The following is a 20,980-nucleotide window of genomic DNA, read 5'->3' on the forward strand; positions in this document are numbered from 1 at the left end:
ACAGAGAGTAATTTGTGTTCCAAAAAATCTGCTGACAGTCAATAGTTTTTTTAAGTTAAATAAAAACAAAGTTAGGATGAAATCTTTCCTGAGGGAATTAGCAAACCCCCCCCCCCCCCCCAAGCATCTATCCCCCCCGCGGGATCACTTACTTCTTATCACCGTTGCTCTAATGGGGAAGAGAATGCTCTGAGAGATCACTGATCATTGTTATTCTTTACAGACGAAGTCTCATGTTTCTGACTCTACAACTATCCCTGACAAAATTAAAACCAAAAGTGCTTAAGTAGCATCAACTTGAGAAGCTCCACGGACCGGAGCACACGTGTGTACGTATGTGCACGCTCACACAGAGAACACACGCGGAGGCATCGTACCTGTAATGTAGGGAAAGGCAGCGAGTACTCTCAGGTAGAGATTCTTTTCTCTTAAAAAAAAATATCATTAATTTTTAAACTTAGATCCCATTACATTATCTCAAATTAGCAAGGAGACACCAGAGTATGAGAGAGTCAAGAATCTAATAAACATTCATTTTATAATACTCTTTATTTGATTAAAGAATTTTCCTTCTTTGTGTACACTGGAATGTTATATTCCCTATGTATTTTACAGGGTTACAAAACATCTCTCATTTTAAATATTACCCCAAAAGTAATTTCAGAAAAAAAAAAAGTTGTGAAACTAAACAACTTTAAAAAAATCATATGGACAAGCAACTTTCAAACAAAACTGGATTAATAAGATCTCTTGCCTACTTAACTACATGACAGATTTCTTGTCCCAGTCCCCTTCCTCAAAAAAAACCTCATGTGGAAACCAAGCCAGAGATAAGGATTCTTCCCTGATGCAGTTAAGGGAAAGGGAAAGGCCAGAAATTTCTTTGGCAAACAATTCCACCCATGGCCATCTGTGTGTGACTGCTTTGCTTCGAGGACAGTACACTCTTTGCAGGGGAGGCCCGATGTCATCCCAAGTGGGAGTGGGAGTGGTCCTCTCCAGCCAGCTGGAAGTGCAGCAGGTCATCTCGTCATCTGCCTCCCCCCCCCTCCCCGGCCTGGGGCTGCAGCCTAGCAGTAGCCCCAGCAACCCTACCAAGTGCAACACTGAGTTAGAAAGCCAACGCTGGGCTGCCTGATGCAGCCTTCTCCACTGCACAAGTAATGGATAAGAGGGGACATGAGGACACTCATCAAAGAGGGCTCAAGGGACAAAAATGAAGGACTTCAGAGACAGGAAAAAAGACAGGAAAGGACTGAGAACACAGAGAAGAGCCAGGAAAAAGGAGGTGGTGAATTCAAGGACATGTGAATGGATTACAAAGACCGTGAGTTTTTTATGTTTTAGCTGAAGTACCCAGAGTGCTGAGAACCAGAAGCTTGGGTAGCGCCAGCAGCAGACAGGATTACCTGCAGATGTGAAAGCCCTCACTGGACATAACCATTCACCTCTCAGACATCTTGCAAGTGGGGGTTGTGCCACCAAAAGCTGCTTCTCAGTGGTCTTTACTACTGGCACAAGTGGGATTCACAGTACTGTTCTAAACTAGAGGGACACAACTGGAAGAAAAACAACATGCAAAGGAATGGAGGGACGAGTAGACATAGGAAAAGGACAAAGTACACCCTTATCTGTTAACTTCTAGACCTCATACCCCTTAAGCAGTTTGCCTATATAGTCCAAAGATCGAGGATGCATTAGTTCAACCAGTTCCCAGGAGTGCCAAACGAATACAATGCCTATATACGATGATCCTAGCACTTGACTGAGGTACAGAAAGAGAAAAACTGAAGGTAAAGGAAAGGAGTATGAAAGATTAAAATTTGCAGAGAAAAAAGAGAGGAAAAAAAAAAAGAAAATTTGCAGAGAAAACTTTTTAAAAATGAAGTATGAAATGTAACCACATTTAGGGATTAAAACAAAGGAGCAACAATGAGGCAAAGGAAGAGAAGCTGTTTAACTGGGGGGCTTTCTCTGGAGAGCTTGCTTTCCTGCTGGCCAGTAAAATCTGCCAAAGAAATCAGCAGCCTTTCCCTTTATGTTTTGTCTTTCTTTGCCAAAGAACGTCTCTGTGACACTTGAACACTGAGGGTGAGTTGAGGGTCCTTGCGCGCAGAGAATCGTGCATTGTACCAGAAAAAAAGGGTCTCCAATGGCTTGTAGATTTGGAAAAAACTCTTCAGCCACGGTTGGCTTCTTCTTTATTAATCTGAAAATTTTCTTTTCTGGTTCCCTCTTCTTGGTATTACAGGATTTCATACTTATCCACTAGGAAAGTGGTCTCTGTGGAAAACCTTACGGGGCTGTTTCCATCTACCTGGGTCACTTTGGTAACCTAGGGAAACAAACAAAGAGTGAGGTAAAGCAGCAGGAGATCGAGTCTCCATGGTGCTGATATATTCTCAGGACAGAACAAACTCCCTAACAGCAATATTAAAAATAATGCAAAAACACTAAGAAGTTCAATTCACAATTGTGGCTTACAGCATCACTCTTCCCACCAACAGGATTAACTTACTTTCTAGGCAGAAAAGACAACTGTTTGCATGAGATGTACAGTGCTATCAAGTAAAAGATCTAGAATAAGTGGCCACTCCTCAGGTCCTGCCCCGAAGGAAAGTTCACAGACATTTAATTAGGCTGATCGATTAATATTTTGACCCAAAATGCAATATTCTGACTCTTCAACTTCATTTGTCTGATTTGCTCTCCAAGTCTCACTAAACTGCCCTATCACACTTATTTCTAGACATGGCTGGATCCTTCGATGAGATCTTGTTTTCTCTTTTTCACTGTAAATGTCTAGTTTAATGAATTACCTGTAACACTAAGTGCCTGTAATGGCATCAATACAAGCTTGAACCACTGATTTTCTAATGAGGTTTTCAGAGAGCCCTACTCTTCGAATTGTCCCAAACAGGAAAATGTACCCATTTCTATCTCATGTGTTGGTTTCAAGCCTGTACTCCCAATAATCATGGGCTTATGCCAATAACTGAGAGTGGAGAGAGAAGTGCTTTTTGGAATTATCCAACACAGGAAGGAAACTGTAACCTCCTAAGCACTTAATAGGAGAGATAGAGACCATCTGGGAAGACAAGATAGTGCCACAATCAGCAAATCAACAAGTCAGAGGAGAAAATAAAAATATAAATTGGGTCCTTGTAATGCAACTTCAAAAAGAAGAGGAGCAATGAGTTAAAAATAATGATCTAAAGAAAGGGTTCACAAATATCCATCACTTTGCTTATCTAAAGGACAAGGTCTGCAACAGAAATGGCTCATGATTTTCTGTATTAACAAAGGGAAACTGCAACATAAATAATCCAAATATTGGTTGTTTTTTTTTAAAGGTCTTTATTTATTTATTTGACAGGCAGAGATCAGAAGCAGAGAGGCAGGCAGAGAGAGGGGGAAGCAGGCTCCCTGCTGAGCTGGGAGCCCGATGCGGAGCTCAATCCCAGGACCCTGGGATCATGACCTGAGCCGAAGGCAGAGTCTTTAACCCACTGAGCCACCCAGACCCCTCTACTGTGGGTTTTTAAAAAAGATCTTATTTATTTCAGAGAGAGTATGTGCACAAGCGAGAAGGGTAGCAGAGGGAGAGGGAGAAGCCTACTTCATGCTGATCATGGAGACTTGATCCCACGACCGAAATCATGACTGGAGCTGAAACCAAGAGCTGGATGCTTAACCGACTGAGCCACCCAGGTGCCCCGAATAGTCCAAATATTGTATTCATTTGTATTAGAATCATTTTTGCGGGGAAGTAATTTTACCTTCCAAATTAAAAACTTTCTTGGGGATGCCTGGTGGCTCAGTTTGTTAAGTATCTGCCTTCAGCTCAAGTAGTGATCTCAGGATCCTGGGATCAAGGCCCAGATCAGGCTCCCTGCTCAGTGGGGAGTCTGCTTCTCCCTCTTTGGCCCTCACCCCCGCTCGTGCTCTTTCTCTCCCTCTCTCTCTCAAATAAACAAATCTTTAAAATAAATAAATAAATAACAAAATGAAACAAAACTTTCTTTCCATCCTTGGGTTCAAACCAAGTAACATATACAAGACATTACAAAACAAAACACAAACAAAAATTTAAAAAATTTAAAGATTAAAAAATAGGGGTGCCTGGATGGCTCAGGTCATGATCCCAGGGTCCCGGGATCAAGCCCCACACTGGGCTCCTTACTCCATGGGGAGCCTGCTTCTCCTTGTGCCTGCCACTACCCTTGCTTGTGCACTCTCTGTCAAATAAATAAATAAAACCATAAATAAATAAAATTTAAAAATAAGAAGCATTATAAAACCATGGGTTGGCTGTTCTGGTCAACAGCTTTTAAAATGCATGAGATTATTTTCTTAAAATAGGCAACTAAGATATACAAATCCTGCACAATCCATAAATACTTTTACATGTATTCATATTCAGTTTCTTTACCATGTCCAATCTAGAGAAAAAAAATGAGTTAAAGCAGGAGAGGAATTTGACTAAGATCATACAATGAAATTCAATAATGGAATCCACAGGGAATACTAGCTTTTCTAATTTTTTTTCTTTTTAAAGTAAGCTCTGAGCCCAACACAGGACCTGAACACATGACCTGAGGGTCAAGAGTCACATGCTCTATGGACTGAGCCAGGCAAGCGCCCAGCTTTTCTGACTTTTGATGCCATTCTGTTTATCTGGCATCCATCCTACTATGTGCTCTTGATTAAAAGGGAATACCTGTATGTTACAGTAGTTTCTTTTAGAGATGAAGGAGACTTGAACAGGGAAGAAGTCGTTGGGCTGCCCAGCAATGCTGAACTCGAGGCTGCCACTCTTATTTTTGGCATCAATCACTGGCAGGCACCACTCCAAGGTATTTCGTCGGCTGTCGTGTCGATACTCGCCATCGATCTCCCCAATCACTGGGGCACCCACCCCAGATCTGTCATGAGAAACACTTGTGTCACCTTAGCTGTCCAAAGCTGGAAGAACTCTGCCAAGGAAAATCAGCCCTGAATTTGATTATGTTCCTCAAATTCTGCCCACTTTTTTATGGTTCTAGAAAAAAATGAGGCTCCCTAATAACTTCAAGGATCAAACAAAGTCCTAGCACCTTGGCCAAGGATCTCACTCACTGGCTTTATAGATACAGACACATGCAACCACAGGTAACTGGCAGAGATATCCATGGGCAGCTCCAGCTTGTGGATTAGATCCCGACCTAGCAGGGGACTGAAACTGACAAATGTGTGAAGTAGGATATGTTTTCAAAAATTCTGCACCAAGGGTTTGTTGCCTTGTCAAGAAGGAATTTCACCATACTGCAGCTCTCTTTGGTGATCATGGGGGCAAACAGGTTGATAGTAGCAGGGCAAAACCTCACACATCATTACATGGCGAATTAAAATGAAGATGAATTTGGGCCTGTGGGAAGATGTCTTCAAAAGATTTTAGAATGTTTCAAAACCTGTAGCTGACGCCAGTGGGTCTGATTTACAATCCAGTAAGTGGACTTTTACAGGATAAGTGAAAACACAATCAGCCCTGCCCAGTATGTGAACATGATGGGAAAAAGAGACACACAGCTGTCCTTAATCAGCCGGAGACCCAGGGCTAGTTAGGATGTACTCTGCACCCTCACATGTGGCTGACAGGCGGCGTCACCCACTCCTACACATTGCAAATTTACCATCTTTTCATTCCCCAGTGCCATTCAGTGCTTGTATTAGGGGCAGAGTAAATAAGGAAGACAAAGAGAAGAACTTAACAACATGATCAGCTCTCCCCTTTCAATTCTATGGTCCCAACTGTATACATGTTTCTTCTCTCTGCTCTTCTTCCGATTCTGATCTCTCAGATTTGATCAGTTCTGGATAACAGGGTAAAATGTTGTGTAAGGAAGGGTCTCTTCTGGAGACTATTGCAAAAGTAAACTAAGACACAGGAAACCACCATAACCACAATTATAGGGTAGATGGAGAGGCCTAAGAATTGTGGCATCCTAAAAATAGCCTAGTAAAATAAATCTTGACAAAACAAAACCCACACCTGTCAGCAATGCCCAAGCCCTACAATGGTTCAAGGCAGCCACCTATTGTTCTGAAAGAGTAACCAAGCTGTGAAGAATAAGACTGTTACTCCAATCAAGGACAGACTGATAATAGAGCATATTTTTTAAAATGGAAAATTATGAGGAAAAAACCAGACCTGGCCGTGTAAATGGCTGAATTATCAAAAGTGAAACAAAATGACCAATCAATATCATTTTCTCTACAATAATAATTAAGCAATATAACAGTAAAGATACACTAAGAATACATTTATTGCGTGTTCATAATTACACCCTGTACTTAATCGTGGGAGGGGCAGGTGCTGAGAGGTGGAAGAAAGGAGCCGGATTCACCGGGGACATAATAACAGGGCCCACTCACTGGAAATGCTAGTGAGATAAACTTGAAGGAAAGAGTATTTCCAGATGATCCTACAAAGTAGGCCATTTAAGCACACATTAAAAACTTAACTGGAATTAAAAAAATAATAATAAAAAATAAAAACTTATTGGAACTGATCTTCTGGGGATGCTGGACATTTTCATTATCTTAACTGTGGTGACGGTTTCACAGGTATATACATGTCAAAACTTATCAAACTGTACATCTTAAATATGTGTAGTTTACTGTATGCCAGTTACACCAATAAAACTGTTAGAAAATTTATGAAAACTAATGTAAATATGTGCTCCAGCAAGAATCAGTAGTTCCCCTGAAAACATATTCTCATCTTTAGCTGAAAGTTTAGTGAGCCAAGTGAAAGAGAAAAAATTCAGTCTGACAGACTCAATTTCTCAGTTGCAAAACAAAACCAAGACCTTTTTTTTTTGGACTGAGAAGTGGCTCCTCCTTCTGGAAGTCTTCATTACTACAAGAACAAACACAGGCCCAACATCTGGAAACACAGCTCTACTACAATGGGCCTTGAGTTGGTTTTAAAACCAGTAGACTCCATTCCTTTTAGCATATACAGCTCAACACACTTTGAAAAATGTATGTAAGCTTGTAAACACCATCACAGTCAAATCACAGAACATTTCCCTGTCCTCGAAAGTTCTCTTGTGCCCTGTTGCAGTCAACCACCTTCCCCTCCACCTCCTGATTTCTGTTCCAAGAGAAAAACACTGTCCCAATGTCATATGAGCATATGGTACTGTGGACTTTTGTAACTGGTTTCTTCTACAACTGGACATTTTAAGAAGCAGATATCTTAGAACAGAAGGCCAACTAAATGCTGTCTCCAAAACAAGTTCCAAAAGACTATTTCTATGAACCCAGGACAGGAAAAAATGATTATGTGGGGGATACCACTTACGGGAGCGGGATGGTGATAATCACATCATTCAGTTCTAAATTATCTTCTTGTAACTCATATTCTATGTTGACATCACAGCCATTTCCACTCTCTGAGGGCCAGCAATTAACTGAGAAGAAAAGCAAAGCAGGAATACTTGAATATTAGAAAAAGAGTGGAGAGTGGGGCGCCTGGGTGGCTCAATCTTTAAAAAAAAAAAAGTGGAGAAAAGTTAAAATGGCAAATGAAAGCTGACAGCTAGCTGCAGAACTTCATATAAACTATTATAAAAAACTTTCAAAATTAAAGCTATTAAAAAATGAAAACTTGTGATTAAAATACACAAAATGCAGCACTGAGCCCATTTTGAAAGAAAGCCATTTTGTCAACAAGAATTTTGCTACAGCAATGAAGATAAGCATGCACAGGCCGGGCTATTTCTGTTCTCCGTGCAGACCAGCTTAGTGGGACCGACCAGAAGCACTTACTTGTCAGTGGAATAAAGGATTCTTCTGTGGTTTGTAGCCTCCATTTTAGCACTCCTACGTCACTGTTAACTGGAAATGACTTCTCTGGATTCTTCAAGCCAATCAGAGATTCTGCAGTGAAAAGTTTTTTATCTACATTTGGATGGGTCTGAAATGAAAAGTAAAAGAAAAACTTCTGAGTTCAGACATGACAAGATAGGAAACAAACTCCCTCTGGTCCTACATGGTCCATAATCTAAACATCTAAAATAGAGGACCACGGGGCACCTGGCTGGCTCTGCTGGTGGTGGAGCACGCAGCTGCTGATCTCGGGGTTCTGATTTCAGGGTCTGTACTGGGTGTTAGAGATGACTTAAAAAACAAAATCCTGGGGGGCACCTGAGTGGCTCAGTGGGTTAAAGCCTCTGCCTTCGGCTCGGGTCGTGATCTCGGGGTCCTGGGATCGAGCCCCACATTGGGCTCTCTGCTCTGCAGGGAGTCTGCTTCTCCTCTCTGCCTACCTCTCTGCCTACTTGTGATCTCTCTCTCTCTCTGTCAAATAAATAAATAAATCTCAAAAAAAAAAAATTCCTTAAAAAAAAATAAAATAAAATAGAGGGGCGCCTGGGTGGCTCAGTGGGTTAAGCCGCTGCCTTCGGCTCAGGTCATGATCTCAGGGTCCTGGGATCGAGCCCCACATCGGGCTCTCTGCTCAGCAGGAAGCCTGCTTCCTCCTCTCTCTCTCTGCCTGCCTCTCTGCCTACTTGTGATCTCTCTCTGTGTGTCAAATAAATAAATAAAATCTTTAAAAAAATAAAAAAATAAAATAAAATAGAGTACCTAAAAGAATGTCAATTTCTTTTTTTTTTTTTTTTAAGATTTTATTTATTTATTTGACACACAGAGAGAGATCACAAGTAGGCAGAGAGGCAGGCAGAGAGAGAGAGGAGGGAGCAGGCTTCCCGCCGAGCAGAGAGCCCAATGCGGGGCTCGATCCCAGGATCCTGAGATCATGACCTGAGCCGAAGGCAGCGGCCTAACCCACTGAGCCACCCAGGCGCCCCAGAATGTCAATTTCTTTTGATTTAAAGAGAGATGTCCCTTCTTTAAAGACTTTCAAAAAGATTTAAGACATTTTGAAAATAGGAACTGGGGGCACCAGAGTGGCTCAGTTCATTGAGTGGCTGACTCTTGATTTCAGCTCTGTTTATGATCTTGGGATCACGGGATCAGGCCCTGCATCGGGCTCTGTGTTTGACAGGAGTCTGCTTAAGATTCTCACTCTCCCTGTCCCTTGTCCCCGTCCCCACCCTGAACTCTCACAAGTGCACTTTCTCTATATAAAATAAATAAATAAAATAAATCTTTTAGGGACATCTGGATGGCTCAGTTGGTTAAGCATCCACCTTCAGCTCAGGTCATGATCCCAGGGGCCTGGGACAAAGCTGCACATTGGGCTCCCTGCTTAGTCGGGAGCCTGTTTCTCCCTCTCCTTCTACCCACTAACTTGTGCTATATCAAATACATAAAATCTTTAAAAAATAAATAAAATAAATAATCTTTTAAAAAATAGTAATTTAAAAAAGTAACTTCAACTCTAAGGTGTTTTGTTTGTAACTGGACAAGTTAATAATTTTGTAATTTAAAAGGCTAAAAACCTGTAACCAAGTCCTTTCTAAAAATACTTCATAGAAAGCAACATCCTGGTAGAGCCAAGCAAGCCAACTAGAACACAACTGATCAGATGCCTGGGTCATAGAGCAGTCCTGGCCCTACAGTCAGAAGGCAGGAGAGAGAAAAGCTCTGTGGAAAGTTAGTTGCAATTCTGCGCACAGCAGTAAGTTGTTTTGTTGTGTTTTTTTTTTTTAATATTTTTTATTTATTTGACAGAGAGATATCACAACTAGGCAGAGAGGCAGGCAGAGAGAGAGGAGGAAGCAGGCTCCCTGCGGAGCAGAGAGCCCGATGTAGGGCTCGATCCCAGGACCCTGGGATCATGACCTGAGCCGAAGGCAGAGGCTTTAACCCACTGAGCCACCCAGGCGCCCCTAAGTTGTTCTTTTAAAAGAAGTCAGATTAAGACAGAAAAGGGAGGGGCGCCCGGGTGGCTCATCACTTAAACGTCTGCTCAGGTCATGATCCTGGAGTCCCAGGATCAAGCCTAGTGACGGATCCCTGCTCAGTGGGGAGTCTGCTTCTCCTGTCCCTCACTCCACTTGTACCCTCTCTTTCTCTCTGATAAATAAAATCTTAAAAAAAAAAAAAAAAGAGACAGACAGACAGAAAAGGGAAAAGAAATACTCCTGGACAGTAGCCTACATATAGTTTAAGTGCTAGCAAAGTTGTTATCAGAACTATAAAGCAGTACTTCCAAAAGGCAACTTTGTGCTGATTATGGGGGAAAAACAGACAAAAAGATATCCTTCCCTGAAAATGATTTGTTTTTATGACAAGAAATACAAGATCAACCATTTAAATAAAATGTGACAAAACAACTGTAATAATACAAAGAAGCTTCATACATACCCAGGTAGAAGAACATACATATTTATTAACTTTTCAAAAACACCACTAGATATTGCCCTTCAGGGGCGCCTGGGTGGCTCATTTGGTTAAGCTTCTGACATCAGCTCAGATCATGATCTCAGGGTCCTGGGACTGAGACCCAAAGCATGCTCGGCACTCAAAAGGGAGTTTGCTTCTCTATTCCCCTCCCCCTGCTCTCACACGCACTCTCAGTAAATAAATAAATCTAAAAAACTTTGCCATTTTTAAAAAACTGTATTTCAAGCAATATCCTGAACTATTTTACTCTTTGCATAACAGTAACAAAAAAGCATCTATCTGTATCTTTCTTAAAGATTTGAAGTCATTAATTCAATTTCAAAATGACCTTTCATTTAATTCTACTATTAAAAGTGTATCATAATACAACTGTCAGTTGCTCTCAACCCACCTGGTAATAGATATACTGCCTCAAGGTATCTGCTGTATGTAATAAATTAACTTCTTTCCTAGGCATCTAGAATGGCACTAGCTACCTAAATTAATTTTCTGTGTTCTGTGGTTCACATGAGAAACTCCAGTTGAAAAAGACTGTGCTAGGCAAATAAACTGAAGTCATTAGGTGATTTTTTTTTTTTTTAATTTTATTTAGGGGCACCCACGTAGCTCAGTGGTTAAGCCTCCCCCTTTGCCTCAGGTCATGATCTCAGGGTCCTGGGATCAAGCCCTGCATTGGGCTCTCTGCTCAGTGGGGAGCCTGCTTCCCCTCTCTGCCTGCCTCTCTACCTGTGATCTCTTTGTCAAATAAATAAATAAAATCTTAAAAAAAAAAAAAGATTTTATTTACTTATTTGAGAGACAGAGAGACAGCAAGAAAGAGCACAGGTTGGGGGGAAGGGCAGAAGGCAAAGGGGAAGCAGACTCCCTGCTGAGCAGGCAATCTGACACAGGGCTGGATCCCAGGGCTCTGAGATCATGACGGGGGCTGAAGGCAGACATTTAGCCCGAGCCACCCAGGCATCCCAGACAAACCGAAGTCTTAATACTCCCTTATCCAAAGCCTCTACACACCTGTAGCTGCACCCCTTTCTTATCTTCATTTTCCACATGAAGACGAATGCGGCCAAATTTATCATCTGAGATCCTAAGCATGATCATGCCGTGCAATTCCATATTCTGCAATCCTCCATCCCGTCCACAAGTCAGTGTGATCTTCTCCTCAATCTTCATGTGCACACTGTAGAGAAAAAGTAATAAATTTGTTCATAAAGGCAGAAACCAGAATTCCCTTTCTTCAGCGTTTAACAGTGATTAGCCATCAACAACTTATTTTAAGATGCTGTTGCTGTATACCCAGAATTTAAAACATTAAACCTTTTATCCCACGGAAAAGTTCCCACCTGTGCAAACAATAGTAGTTATTCACTGAAGAACTGTTTACAAAAGTTTGGAAACAGATGTCCATTAATAGGGAGCTGCTTAAATACATTAAGGTATATCCACAAAAATGAATCCTAAGCAGTTGTGAAAAGAGGTAAAAAACTAAAAAATGCTTTTCATTTGAAAATAATTTCAAAAACTAAAAAATTAAAATTAAACTAAATATAAATTAACATTTTATCCCACTATTTGTTTTACCATTTGCATACTCTCTGCAACTACTATTTTCTTCCTGATTCACTCACAGGCAGATTATACACCTCTTGGCCCTTTACCCCTGAACACTTCAGAGTACATCGTGTGAGACTAGGGAGATTCTCTTACATAACCACAGCACTGTTACTAACTTCGCAAACTGACATCGATACTTTCTCTACCATCCATATGCCAGTTCTGTCAGTTGACCTAATAATGTCCTTCAAAGTAGTACAAGATCCCAGGGCGCCTGGACAGCTCAGTCGGTCGAGTGTCTGACTCTTGATTTCGCCTCAGGTCATGATCTCAGGGTCCTGGAATCGAGCCCTACATTGGCTTCCACGCGCAGTGCAGTCTGCTTGGGATTTTCTCTCTTTCTCTCCCCCTCTGCTCCTCCCCCCACTCAAGCATGTTCAGTGTCTCTATGAGATAAATAAAGGGACAAAAGCTGTAAAAGAAAAAAAAATAAAGTAGTACAAGATCCAATCTATGATCAAGCATTATTAGATGTCATGTCTGTATAGCTTCAAATAAGGATATTCTCATCTCCAAAACAAGGAAGTAAAAAAAGTAATTGGAAAATGTGTCTAGTATGCTACCACTTAGGTATAAAAAAAAAGAAGATAACATGTTTTTATTCACCTACATACAGACTATACTTCTCCAAAGAATATACCAAAAAACTAGTTAAGACTAGTTGCCTCCAAAAAGAGAAACTTGCCGGGATGGGGGGGGGAGAAAGACTTTTTGTTGTGATACTTTTTCTCCCCTTAGATTTAATTTAATTAATTTACTTAAATAGGAAGGGGGAGGAGCAGAGGCAGAGGGACCAGCAGATTCCATGCTGAGCATAAGCCTGACACGGCACTCAGTCTCACGAGCCTGAGATCACAACGTGAGTCGAAATCAAGAGTTGGACACTTAACGGACTAAGCCACCCAGGGGCCTCTGTGATACTTTTTGAACCTTCAAAATTTTGAACTATATGAATGTATAACCTAATAAAAAAATCAGTAAAATGCAAAGTGTTACTGCTCTAGGCAATTACTAATTACAATCTATCCATATTTTTTTTTTACTAAAGCTATTTTTAACTGGGTGAACTGCAGACACTAAAAAGAATACTCTGGCATCCTACTTTGTTCCAACATATAAAAGTCTTCCCAGAAACAAAGGCATGATACATAAGACCACAAAGGAGTGTATCTTTTTGTTTTGGTTTGGCTTTTTTAGTGAGTAAAGCCACAGAAGTTTATTAGGTGGAGATACAGAAAAAGCTCTCAAGAGTGAGAGTTGTCCCAACAGGACTGCCCCAAAGGAGTGTATCTTAAAACAACGCAGGGCACCTGGGTGGTTCAGTCAGTTCCGCCTCCAACTCTTGGTTTCAGCTCAGGTCATGATCCCAAGGTCGTGAGATCGAGCCCCATACTGGGCTCCACACGAAGCAGCAAGTCTGCTTACAATTCTGCCCCTCTATCTCCGCCCCCTCCCCTGATCACACACACAGGATCCCATTTACTTTCACAAGAGTTTGCTCCATGCTCAAGAAACATTGCATCATTTAAAAAGAGTATCAAGCCCTTTCTGATACATGATGGTTTCCAATATTTTTTATTTTTTTTAAAGATTTTATTTATTTATTTGACAGAGATCACAAATAGGCAGAGAGAGAGAGAGAGAGAGAGAGGAGGAAGCAGGCTCCCCGCTGAGCAGAGAGCCCAACACAGGGCTTGATCCCAGGACCCTGAGATCATGACCCGATCTGAAGGCAGAGGCTTTAACCCACTGAGCCACCCAGGCACCCCTCCAACATCTTTTTTAAACAGTGTCAAGCCTCTGTCTCACTCAAAGCCACTAGGAGCAGCACAGGGGCTGTAGTGACTTCAGATTTGTATCCATGCCCTGTTGACCTCATACAGAACAGGAAATACAAGATAACCTTGCACACACCTGATAAAAGTACCCTCTCAGACTCATCTTTCTTTTTTTTTTTTAACAATTTTATTTATTTGAGAGAGAGAGAGACAGCACAAATAGACAGAGCAGCAGGCAGAGGAAGAAGGAGAGGGAGAGGGAGAAGCAGGCTCCCCGCTGAGCAGGGAGTCCGACCCCAGGACCTGGAATCACAACCTAAGCGTGAAGGCAGCCGCTTAACCGACTGAGCCACCCAGGCGCCCCTCAGACTCATCTTTCACTTGACCCCAAAACTATCAGCAACAGAGAAGCCTGGGCTTCAAGTGAAGAAATCTGAGTCATGAATATGTGAACTTGGTAACTAAATATGTTATGGACCAGTCCTGACATAAGAGACAAATCAAAATATTCTAAACTCAGGATGCCTGGGTAGCTGTCAGTTAAGCATCTGCCTTCTGCTCAGGTCATGATCCCAAAGTCCTGGGATCGAGTCCTGCATCAGACTCCTTGTTCAGCAGGGACCTGCTTCTCCCTCTGCCCGTCCACTTGCTCTCTATCTCTGACAAATAAAATCTTAAAAAAAAATTCTCGGGGCACCTGGGTGGCTCAGTGGGCTAAGCCTCTGCCTTCAGCTCAGGTCATGATCTCAGGGCCCTGAGATTGAGCCCCGCCATGGGGCTCTCTGCTCACCAAGGAGTCTGCTTCCCCTCCACCCCCGCCCTCGCCTGCCTCTCTCCCTACTTGTGATCTCTCTGTCCAATAAATCAATCTTTTTTTTTTAAAGATTTTATTCATTTGACAGACAGAGATCACAAATAGGCAGAGAGGCAGGGAGAGAGAGAGGAAGAAGCAGGCTCCCCACCCGCCAAGCAGAGAGGCCGACGCAGGGCTCAATCCCAGGACTCTGGGATCACGACCTGAGCCGAAGGCAGAGGCTTCAACCCACTGAGCCACCCAGGCGCCCCCCAATAAATAAATCTTAAAAAAAAAAAAAAAAAAAAAAAAAAAACAAAAAACCTCTCTACTGGGTTTAAATACTGAAAAGGCAAAAGATAATGTTAATTTGCTGTTAGAGATATTTATAAATTTTGTATTAAAGACTGGGTCCCCTTAAAGTTTAATTAAAAGAAGACTTGCCAAAATACAGCACAGAGGACACCACAGCTCTAGCGCTCTAATTCAAGTACACTTTAAGAGAACAGGCATACACTTGGCATAACAAGAAATTACTTTTCTTTTTTTAAGTTTTATTATTTTTTTATCTCAAGTTTTTATTTAAATAAAGTTTTATTTATTTAAGTAATCTCTACATCTAACACGGGGCTCAAACTACAACCCTGAGATCAAGAGTTGCGTGCTCCACCAACTAAGCCAGCCAGGGGTCCCACGACAAGTTATTACTAAATTTACCCAGCATACTTGGGGGCCTGGGGTGCTCAGTTGGGTAAGTGTCTGACTCTTATTGTTGGCTCAGGTCATGATATCAGGGTCCTGAGATCGAGCCCCCTGCGGCCCCCAGTGGGGCTCTGCACTAAGCGCCGAGCCTGCCTGAGAGTCTCTCCTTCTTCCTCTGCCCTTCCCCACACCTGTGCCCATGAACTCTCTCGCTCATAAAATCTTAAAAAACAATTTCCCTTTCCCTTTGCATTCCTCCATACACATACCAGAAAAATAAAAACAAAAACGTAGCCAGCAGAGACTTAATGAAAGGTAAGTTCTAAATTCCACAGAAAATAAATAGCTGAGAGCCCCCGATCATGGTAATGGGAGTGAAAAAAAAAGATGCCATGTTAAATCTAGGACATACTCTAAGTCTTTTAAATCAGGAAAAATTAAAAGATACACAAAAAATTTGTAATGCACTGAAATAAACATTTTTACACATTATGTGATCTGTTCTTATTTAAAAAGTTCCTGCTTACCTTTCCATATTAATGGGTGGCGCATGCACTTTCATGGCTTCAGAAGTACGCTTGCCCATATTGGAGGACATGATAGTTTCACCTTCAGATTTCAATTTGTCCACAAAATTATCTACTTCCTTCCCTTTGGCTCCAAGTTTCAAAGCCTTGCTGGGGCCTGAAGGCCTAGGTGAAATAAGAAGAAATAACAATATAAGAAAAACATCACAACTAAAAGCATTAATTAATAACCCCATAGCATTCAAGGTTTCCCTGAAACTGTTCTTTAAGATCAAAGTGAAGATATCAAAGGAAAAACTCAAGCATCCTAGGGTTTAGTGGAACAGTAGACTATTCCCTGCCCAAACTGGCAGCTGAGTCACTATTAATACGTAAGCTTCAGGTGCCTAGGCTTAACTGACATGATCCCAGTGGCCTGGGACTGAGTCTCACACTGGGCTCCCTGCTCAGTGGGAAGCTTGCATCTCCCTCTCCCCTCTGCTCATTCTCCCTCTTTTTCTCTCTCTCCTTCTCTAATAAATAAAATAAAATAAAATAATACATAAGCTTCAAAGACCTAAAGACCAAAGGTATATTTATAAAAGCATGCATGATTGGATGAAAACTTTGTACTTTCCATCCTGATAAATATACCCGTGCATTAAAAAACTCTGGCATATACTTCCAGGTAGTTGACAGATTCTCCCAGGAATCTATTCACACCAAGATTAAAAAATCCATTTTCTATGAACAGTTAAATATCCCCTCTTCTCCCAAAATATATAAGCCAACTCTCATGGTATAATCCATAAAAGAAGTCTCTTTTACACAAAAAATCCCCCACCACATTTCTCCCTTATCCCTTTATTATGTAGCCAAATTCAGTATTACATCTTACATCAAGTCACTCATTATTTTCAACTTGCCCAGAAATGAGGTATCACTCCAAAATAGACACTTACAGCCTTCATCTGCCTGTCTAGGGTTGCCAGTGATACACTGAATTATACCTGGCTGGTGCAGGTGCCACTTTTGGTTTATCGGTTTCAATGATGGTCTCTGTGATCATGGCAGCTGTGCTGCCTCCAGACACTGCAGAGCTTCCAAATCCTCCAAATCCTGGTGCTTTTTTGCCCTGTCTCTCTGCATCTCTTCGGGCCTGTTGTAATTCCTTCGCTTTACGCCGCATTTCAGCCTTGGCTTCACGTTCTTGGGTCTACAAAAAGAGACATCCGTGGACGTGGCTTTGAGTACAGTCTAGACTAGCAAATGAGAACAGGAAAACAGTAAAGCCTAAAAGAAAGACACACAAACAAGAAGTTCCAAAGAAGACCCTATGTATTTACCTCTCTAACCGCTCTAAACACCTTTTCCTCATGAGAATCCATTTCCGTGAAGGTTCTGATCTGTGCCAGGTTAACATTCTCCCGGTATCCCAGGGCAACAATTTCATCAAAAGCAAAAATTAAATCAAAACAGTGCTCTGATATCTCATTCTCCTCCAAGGCTCGGCAGTACTCTGGGATCTAATCGTGGGCAGAGATGGAAAGGAAACATTTAAGACTTAGTAGCCTTTATGTTCCCTAAGTCTTATCCTTTAAAATACAGAAATTTAGAATAAAATAAAATACACAAATTTCAAAGAACCCAAATAGCAAGTTAGCAAGACTTTGACATAGAGAGAGAGAGAGAGAGAGAAAGTGTGTGAGTGTGTGTTTGTGTGTGTTGTGTCTGTATCAAGAAGGCTTACCTAATGAATATTATCTAAGAATACGGACAAACAAGTGTCAGAACCACAAAAACAGACTGAAGCAACAGCTTAAGAAATGGAAGGTCAGTTTGCACATTCTCTTTTGGGGTACCCTAGCCTAGGAGGACACACAGTGTCCGCTGAATGAATAAACAGCTGTAACAATAAACTGTTGGGGTGGGAAGTATACAGCATGCAAACTGGTAAGCATCAGCTGCTTGGGGAAAGAAGAGCTTCACAGTGAAAATTTAAAGCAGAAAACTATGCCCACGATTACAAAAAGACTCTTACCACTCTTGAGAAAAGCCTTAGGGTCTCCAGATCTTCTAAGATGTTACTGTTTTTGGTCGTGATCAGCACCATGTACAGCTTCTCCATAGGCTGGTAGACATATCTTACACTCTCTGTTTCAACAAATGTATGTTGTTTTCCAGTGTTCATGAGCTTTGGAAAAGCTGCTAACAAGCCCTCAATCCGAGTTCGGGTCATCTCCACAAACTGTCGAGAAACAATAGCCTTTCCTGCTTTCGTGCAGACCGCAGCTGCCAACAGCACCTGCCAGGAACATACGTCTAAGTAAGTACTAATTATTTCTTCACGTGCTCGCTTCGGCAGCACATATAATTATTTCTTCACATCTGTTCTCTTTTAGCACCCTCAGATCGTCCAAAGGATGACACACGCAGTTACCTAGTGATATGACTACTAGAATGCTGACTTTCAAACTCTCCTTCATTGCTCTTTTAATTCTAGTACGTAATTCATAAAACTACAGTGAAGCAAAATGGAACTATCAGTCCTATTTTTCAATAACTTACCTCAAGAAAAACTTAGTTTAAAAAAAAAACAAAACTTTTGCCAAGTCTACAAATACATTTGTTAACACATTTCCTATGACTCAGAAATAGGTTGCTTTCTGCTTTGGCAGACCCATAAAGAATAGTTCAAACTTTTTCTTGGAACAGAAATCTCCACAGCAAAAAAAGAGGTCTGACCAGACAGATTAAAGGTTCATAAATATGCCCCTGAGCTTTTCTTTTTTTTTTTCTTTCTAGAACATGGAACTAATCTAGCACGTCCAAATTTATCTTTTGTTCTTTGATTAATAAACCCCATCCCACTATCTTACTTCTACATATGTAAACAATCTATAAAATGAAAAACTAAGTGACTCAATGTTTCACACAGGTTTTGACACCGGTCAATGATAAAGACGAACTGCCTTTTTTCTGGCATTCATTAAACAAAACCAAGCACCAGGGGAGGCTGGGCGGCTCAGTCGGTTAAGTGTCTGTCATTGGCTCAGATCATGATCCCAGGGTTCTGCAACTGAGCCGCATCAGGATCCCTACTCGACAGGAAGCCTGCCTCCCCCTCTGCCACTCCCCCTGCTTGTGCGATCCTGCTCTCTCCTCTCTCAAATAAAGAAATAAAATCTTTAAAAAAAAAAAAAAAAAAGGCAGCACCAAAGGAAGAACAAGAGACCTCAAATGTCATTAGCAAGGGAGTAAGGAAATTAAGTACAGTGTTAGTCGTCTCTGCAGTGCAGGATCCCAAGAATTCACAAATACGAGTGACATTTTGGAGCCTCAATGCTACAATACAACCTCTGAAATATCCACATCCCACTGGTCAGGCTTCTCAGCTATACAGAAACCTGTCCTCTACAGGTGAGCAACGGGAAGAAAAAACTAGTCAATTCAAATATTCTTATAGTCTAAGTACGCCAAAATAGTTCTATAATAATAATAGGAGAACACAATGTCCTTATCCATCAAGAATAGGTAACTAGGTATTTGGGAGATAACTACCATCATGTTTCTTTCCAAGCAGCTATGTAAAAACAATTTATACTGGGGCGCCTGGGTGGCTCAGTGGGTTAAGCCTCTACCTTCGGCTGGGGTCATGATCCCAGGGTCCTGGGATGAGCCCTGCATCTGGCTCTTTGCTCAGCAGGGAGTCTGCTCCCCGCCCCACCCGCCCCGCCTCTCTCTCTGCCTGCCTCTCTGCCTGCCTCTCTGCCTACTTGTGATCTCTGTCAAATAAATCTTAAAAAAAAAAAAAAAAAAAAATTTATACTAGAAAAGTGATCTGTATCTTGTACAAATAATTTCCCTCTATCAAATAGATTTTTGGTTTTGCTACTATCAACTCTACACAGAAATTTAATTATCCCAGCTTAAAGTTACTTTTATGCTGCATAGAATTAAAAAGTTTTTAGAGGGGCGCCTGGGTGGCTCAGTGGATTAAGCTGCTACCTTCGGCTCAGGTCATGATCTCAGGGTCCTGAGATCCAGCCCCGCATCGGGCTCTCTGCTCCACAGGGAGCCTGCTTCCTCCTCTCTCTCTGCCTGCTTCTCTGCCTACTTGTGATCGCTGCCTGTTAAATAAATAAATAAATAAAAAATAAATAAATAAAAAAGTTTTTAGATGTTCCCATAAGCAGCCTGAGGTGATCTCTGAAAATGGTTCACTACTCACTTGACCCAGACAACCCTACAAAATCATGGAAATCAAGAGGTTTACATCTTTGTGTTCACTTTAAGAACACATGTGAAACCTTCCAAGTCATCAAGGGTATGTATATCTGAAAGCCACCAAGTACCTGAAGGCTGTCACTTTACAGAAGCAATGTGTGCCATCCTGTCACTGTATTGGTGGAGTTGGTAGATGTGCCCAAGCCAAACAGTGGGTGGGGCTGGACACAAGGTCGGTGGCCCAAAGAGTGCTGAATTTTTACTACAAATGCTAAAAACTGCAGAGTAATACTGAACTTAAGGGTTTAGACACAGATTATCTGGTCACTGAGCACATCCAATGGAACAAAGCCCCCAAGTTGCAGCAAGAAGTTATAGAGCCGGGGCACCTGGGTGGCTCAGTGGGTTAATGCCTCTGCCTTCCGCTTGGGTCATGATCCCAGGGTTCTGGGATGGAGCCCCGAATCAGGCTCTCTGCTCAGCAGGGAGCCTGCTTCCCTTCCTCTCTCTCTGCCTGCCTCTCTGCCTACTTGTGATCTCTGTCTGTCAAATAAATAAATAAAATCTTTAGGGGAAAAAAAAAAAAAAAACTTATAGAGCCCATGGTCGGATTTACCCAGACATGAGCTCACTCTGCCCCACTGAGATGATCCTTACTGAAAAACAGGAGGCTGTTCCTAAACCAGAAAAGGAGGCTGCAAAGAAGAAAAAAATACCCCTGAAGAAGCAAGGACTTAGGGCCTGGGAGTAAATTCTGCACAAAATAAATGCAAATAAAACCAAAAGCAGGAAGAAAAGGAATTAAAAGTACAGGAAATTTTTTTTAAATTGTCCTAAATCAGGGGGAGTGGGTGGCTCAGTTAAGCGTCTGCCTTCAGCTTGGGTCATGGTCCCAGGGTCCTGGGATCGAGTCCTGATTTGGGCTCCCCGCTCAGCAGGGAGTCTGCTTCTCCCTCTCCCTCTGCCTGCCACTCCCCTTGCTTGTGCTCTCTCTCTGCCAAATA

The 20,980-nt window shown here is 41.7% G+C and overlaps 1 protein-coding gene across 1 annotated transcript in view; it reads right to left on the reverse strand.

Moving 5' to 3' along the window:
* Nucleotides 1-530: 530 nt before the first annotated feature.
* The window catches only part of ARCN1 (archain 1), a 28,750-nt gene continuing 8,300 nt past the window's right edge, over nucleotides 531-20,980 (reverse strand). Inside the window, exons 2-10 of the mRNA XM_046016112.1 lie at nucleotides 17,791-18,054; nucleotides 17,096-17,275; nucleotides 16,760-16,965; nucleotides 15,771-15,935; nucleotides 11,371-11,536; nucleotides 7,816-7,963; nucleotides 7,349-7,457; nucleotides 4,721-4,925; nucleotides 531-2,335 (exon numbers count right to left, since the gene is read on the reverse strand). Of these exons, the coding sequence (XP_045872068.1) occupies nucleotides 2,246-2,335; nucleotides 4,721-4,925; nucleotides 7,349-7,457; nucleotides 7,816-7,963; nucleotides 11,371-11,536; nucleotides 15,771-15,935; nucleotides 16,760-16,965; nucleotides 17,096-17,275; nucleotides 17,791-18,054 (1,533 nt within the window). The 3' untranslated portion in view covers nucleotides 531-2,245. The remainder of the gene's footprint in view (nucleotides 2,336-4,720; nucleotides 4,926-7,348; nucleotides 7,458-7,815; nucleotides 7,964-11,370; nucleotides 11,537-15,770; nucleotides 15,936-16,759; nucleotides 16,966-17,095; nucleotides 17,276-17,790; nucleotides 18,055-20,980) is intronic.

This window comes from Meles meles, chromosome 8, assembly GCF_922984935.1.
Source record: "Meles meles chromosome 8, mMelMel3.1 paternal haplotype, whole genome shotgun sequence".
NCBI lineage: Eukaryota > Metazoa > Chordata > Mammalia > Carnivora > Mustelidae > Meles > Meles meles.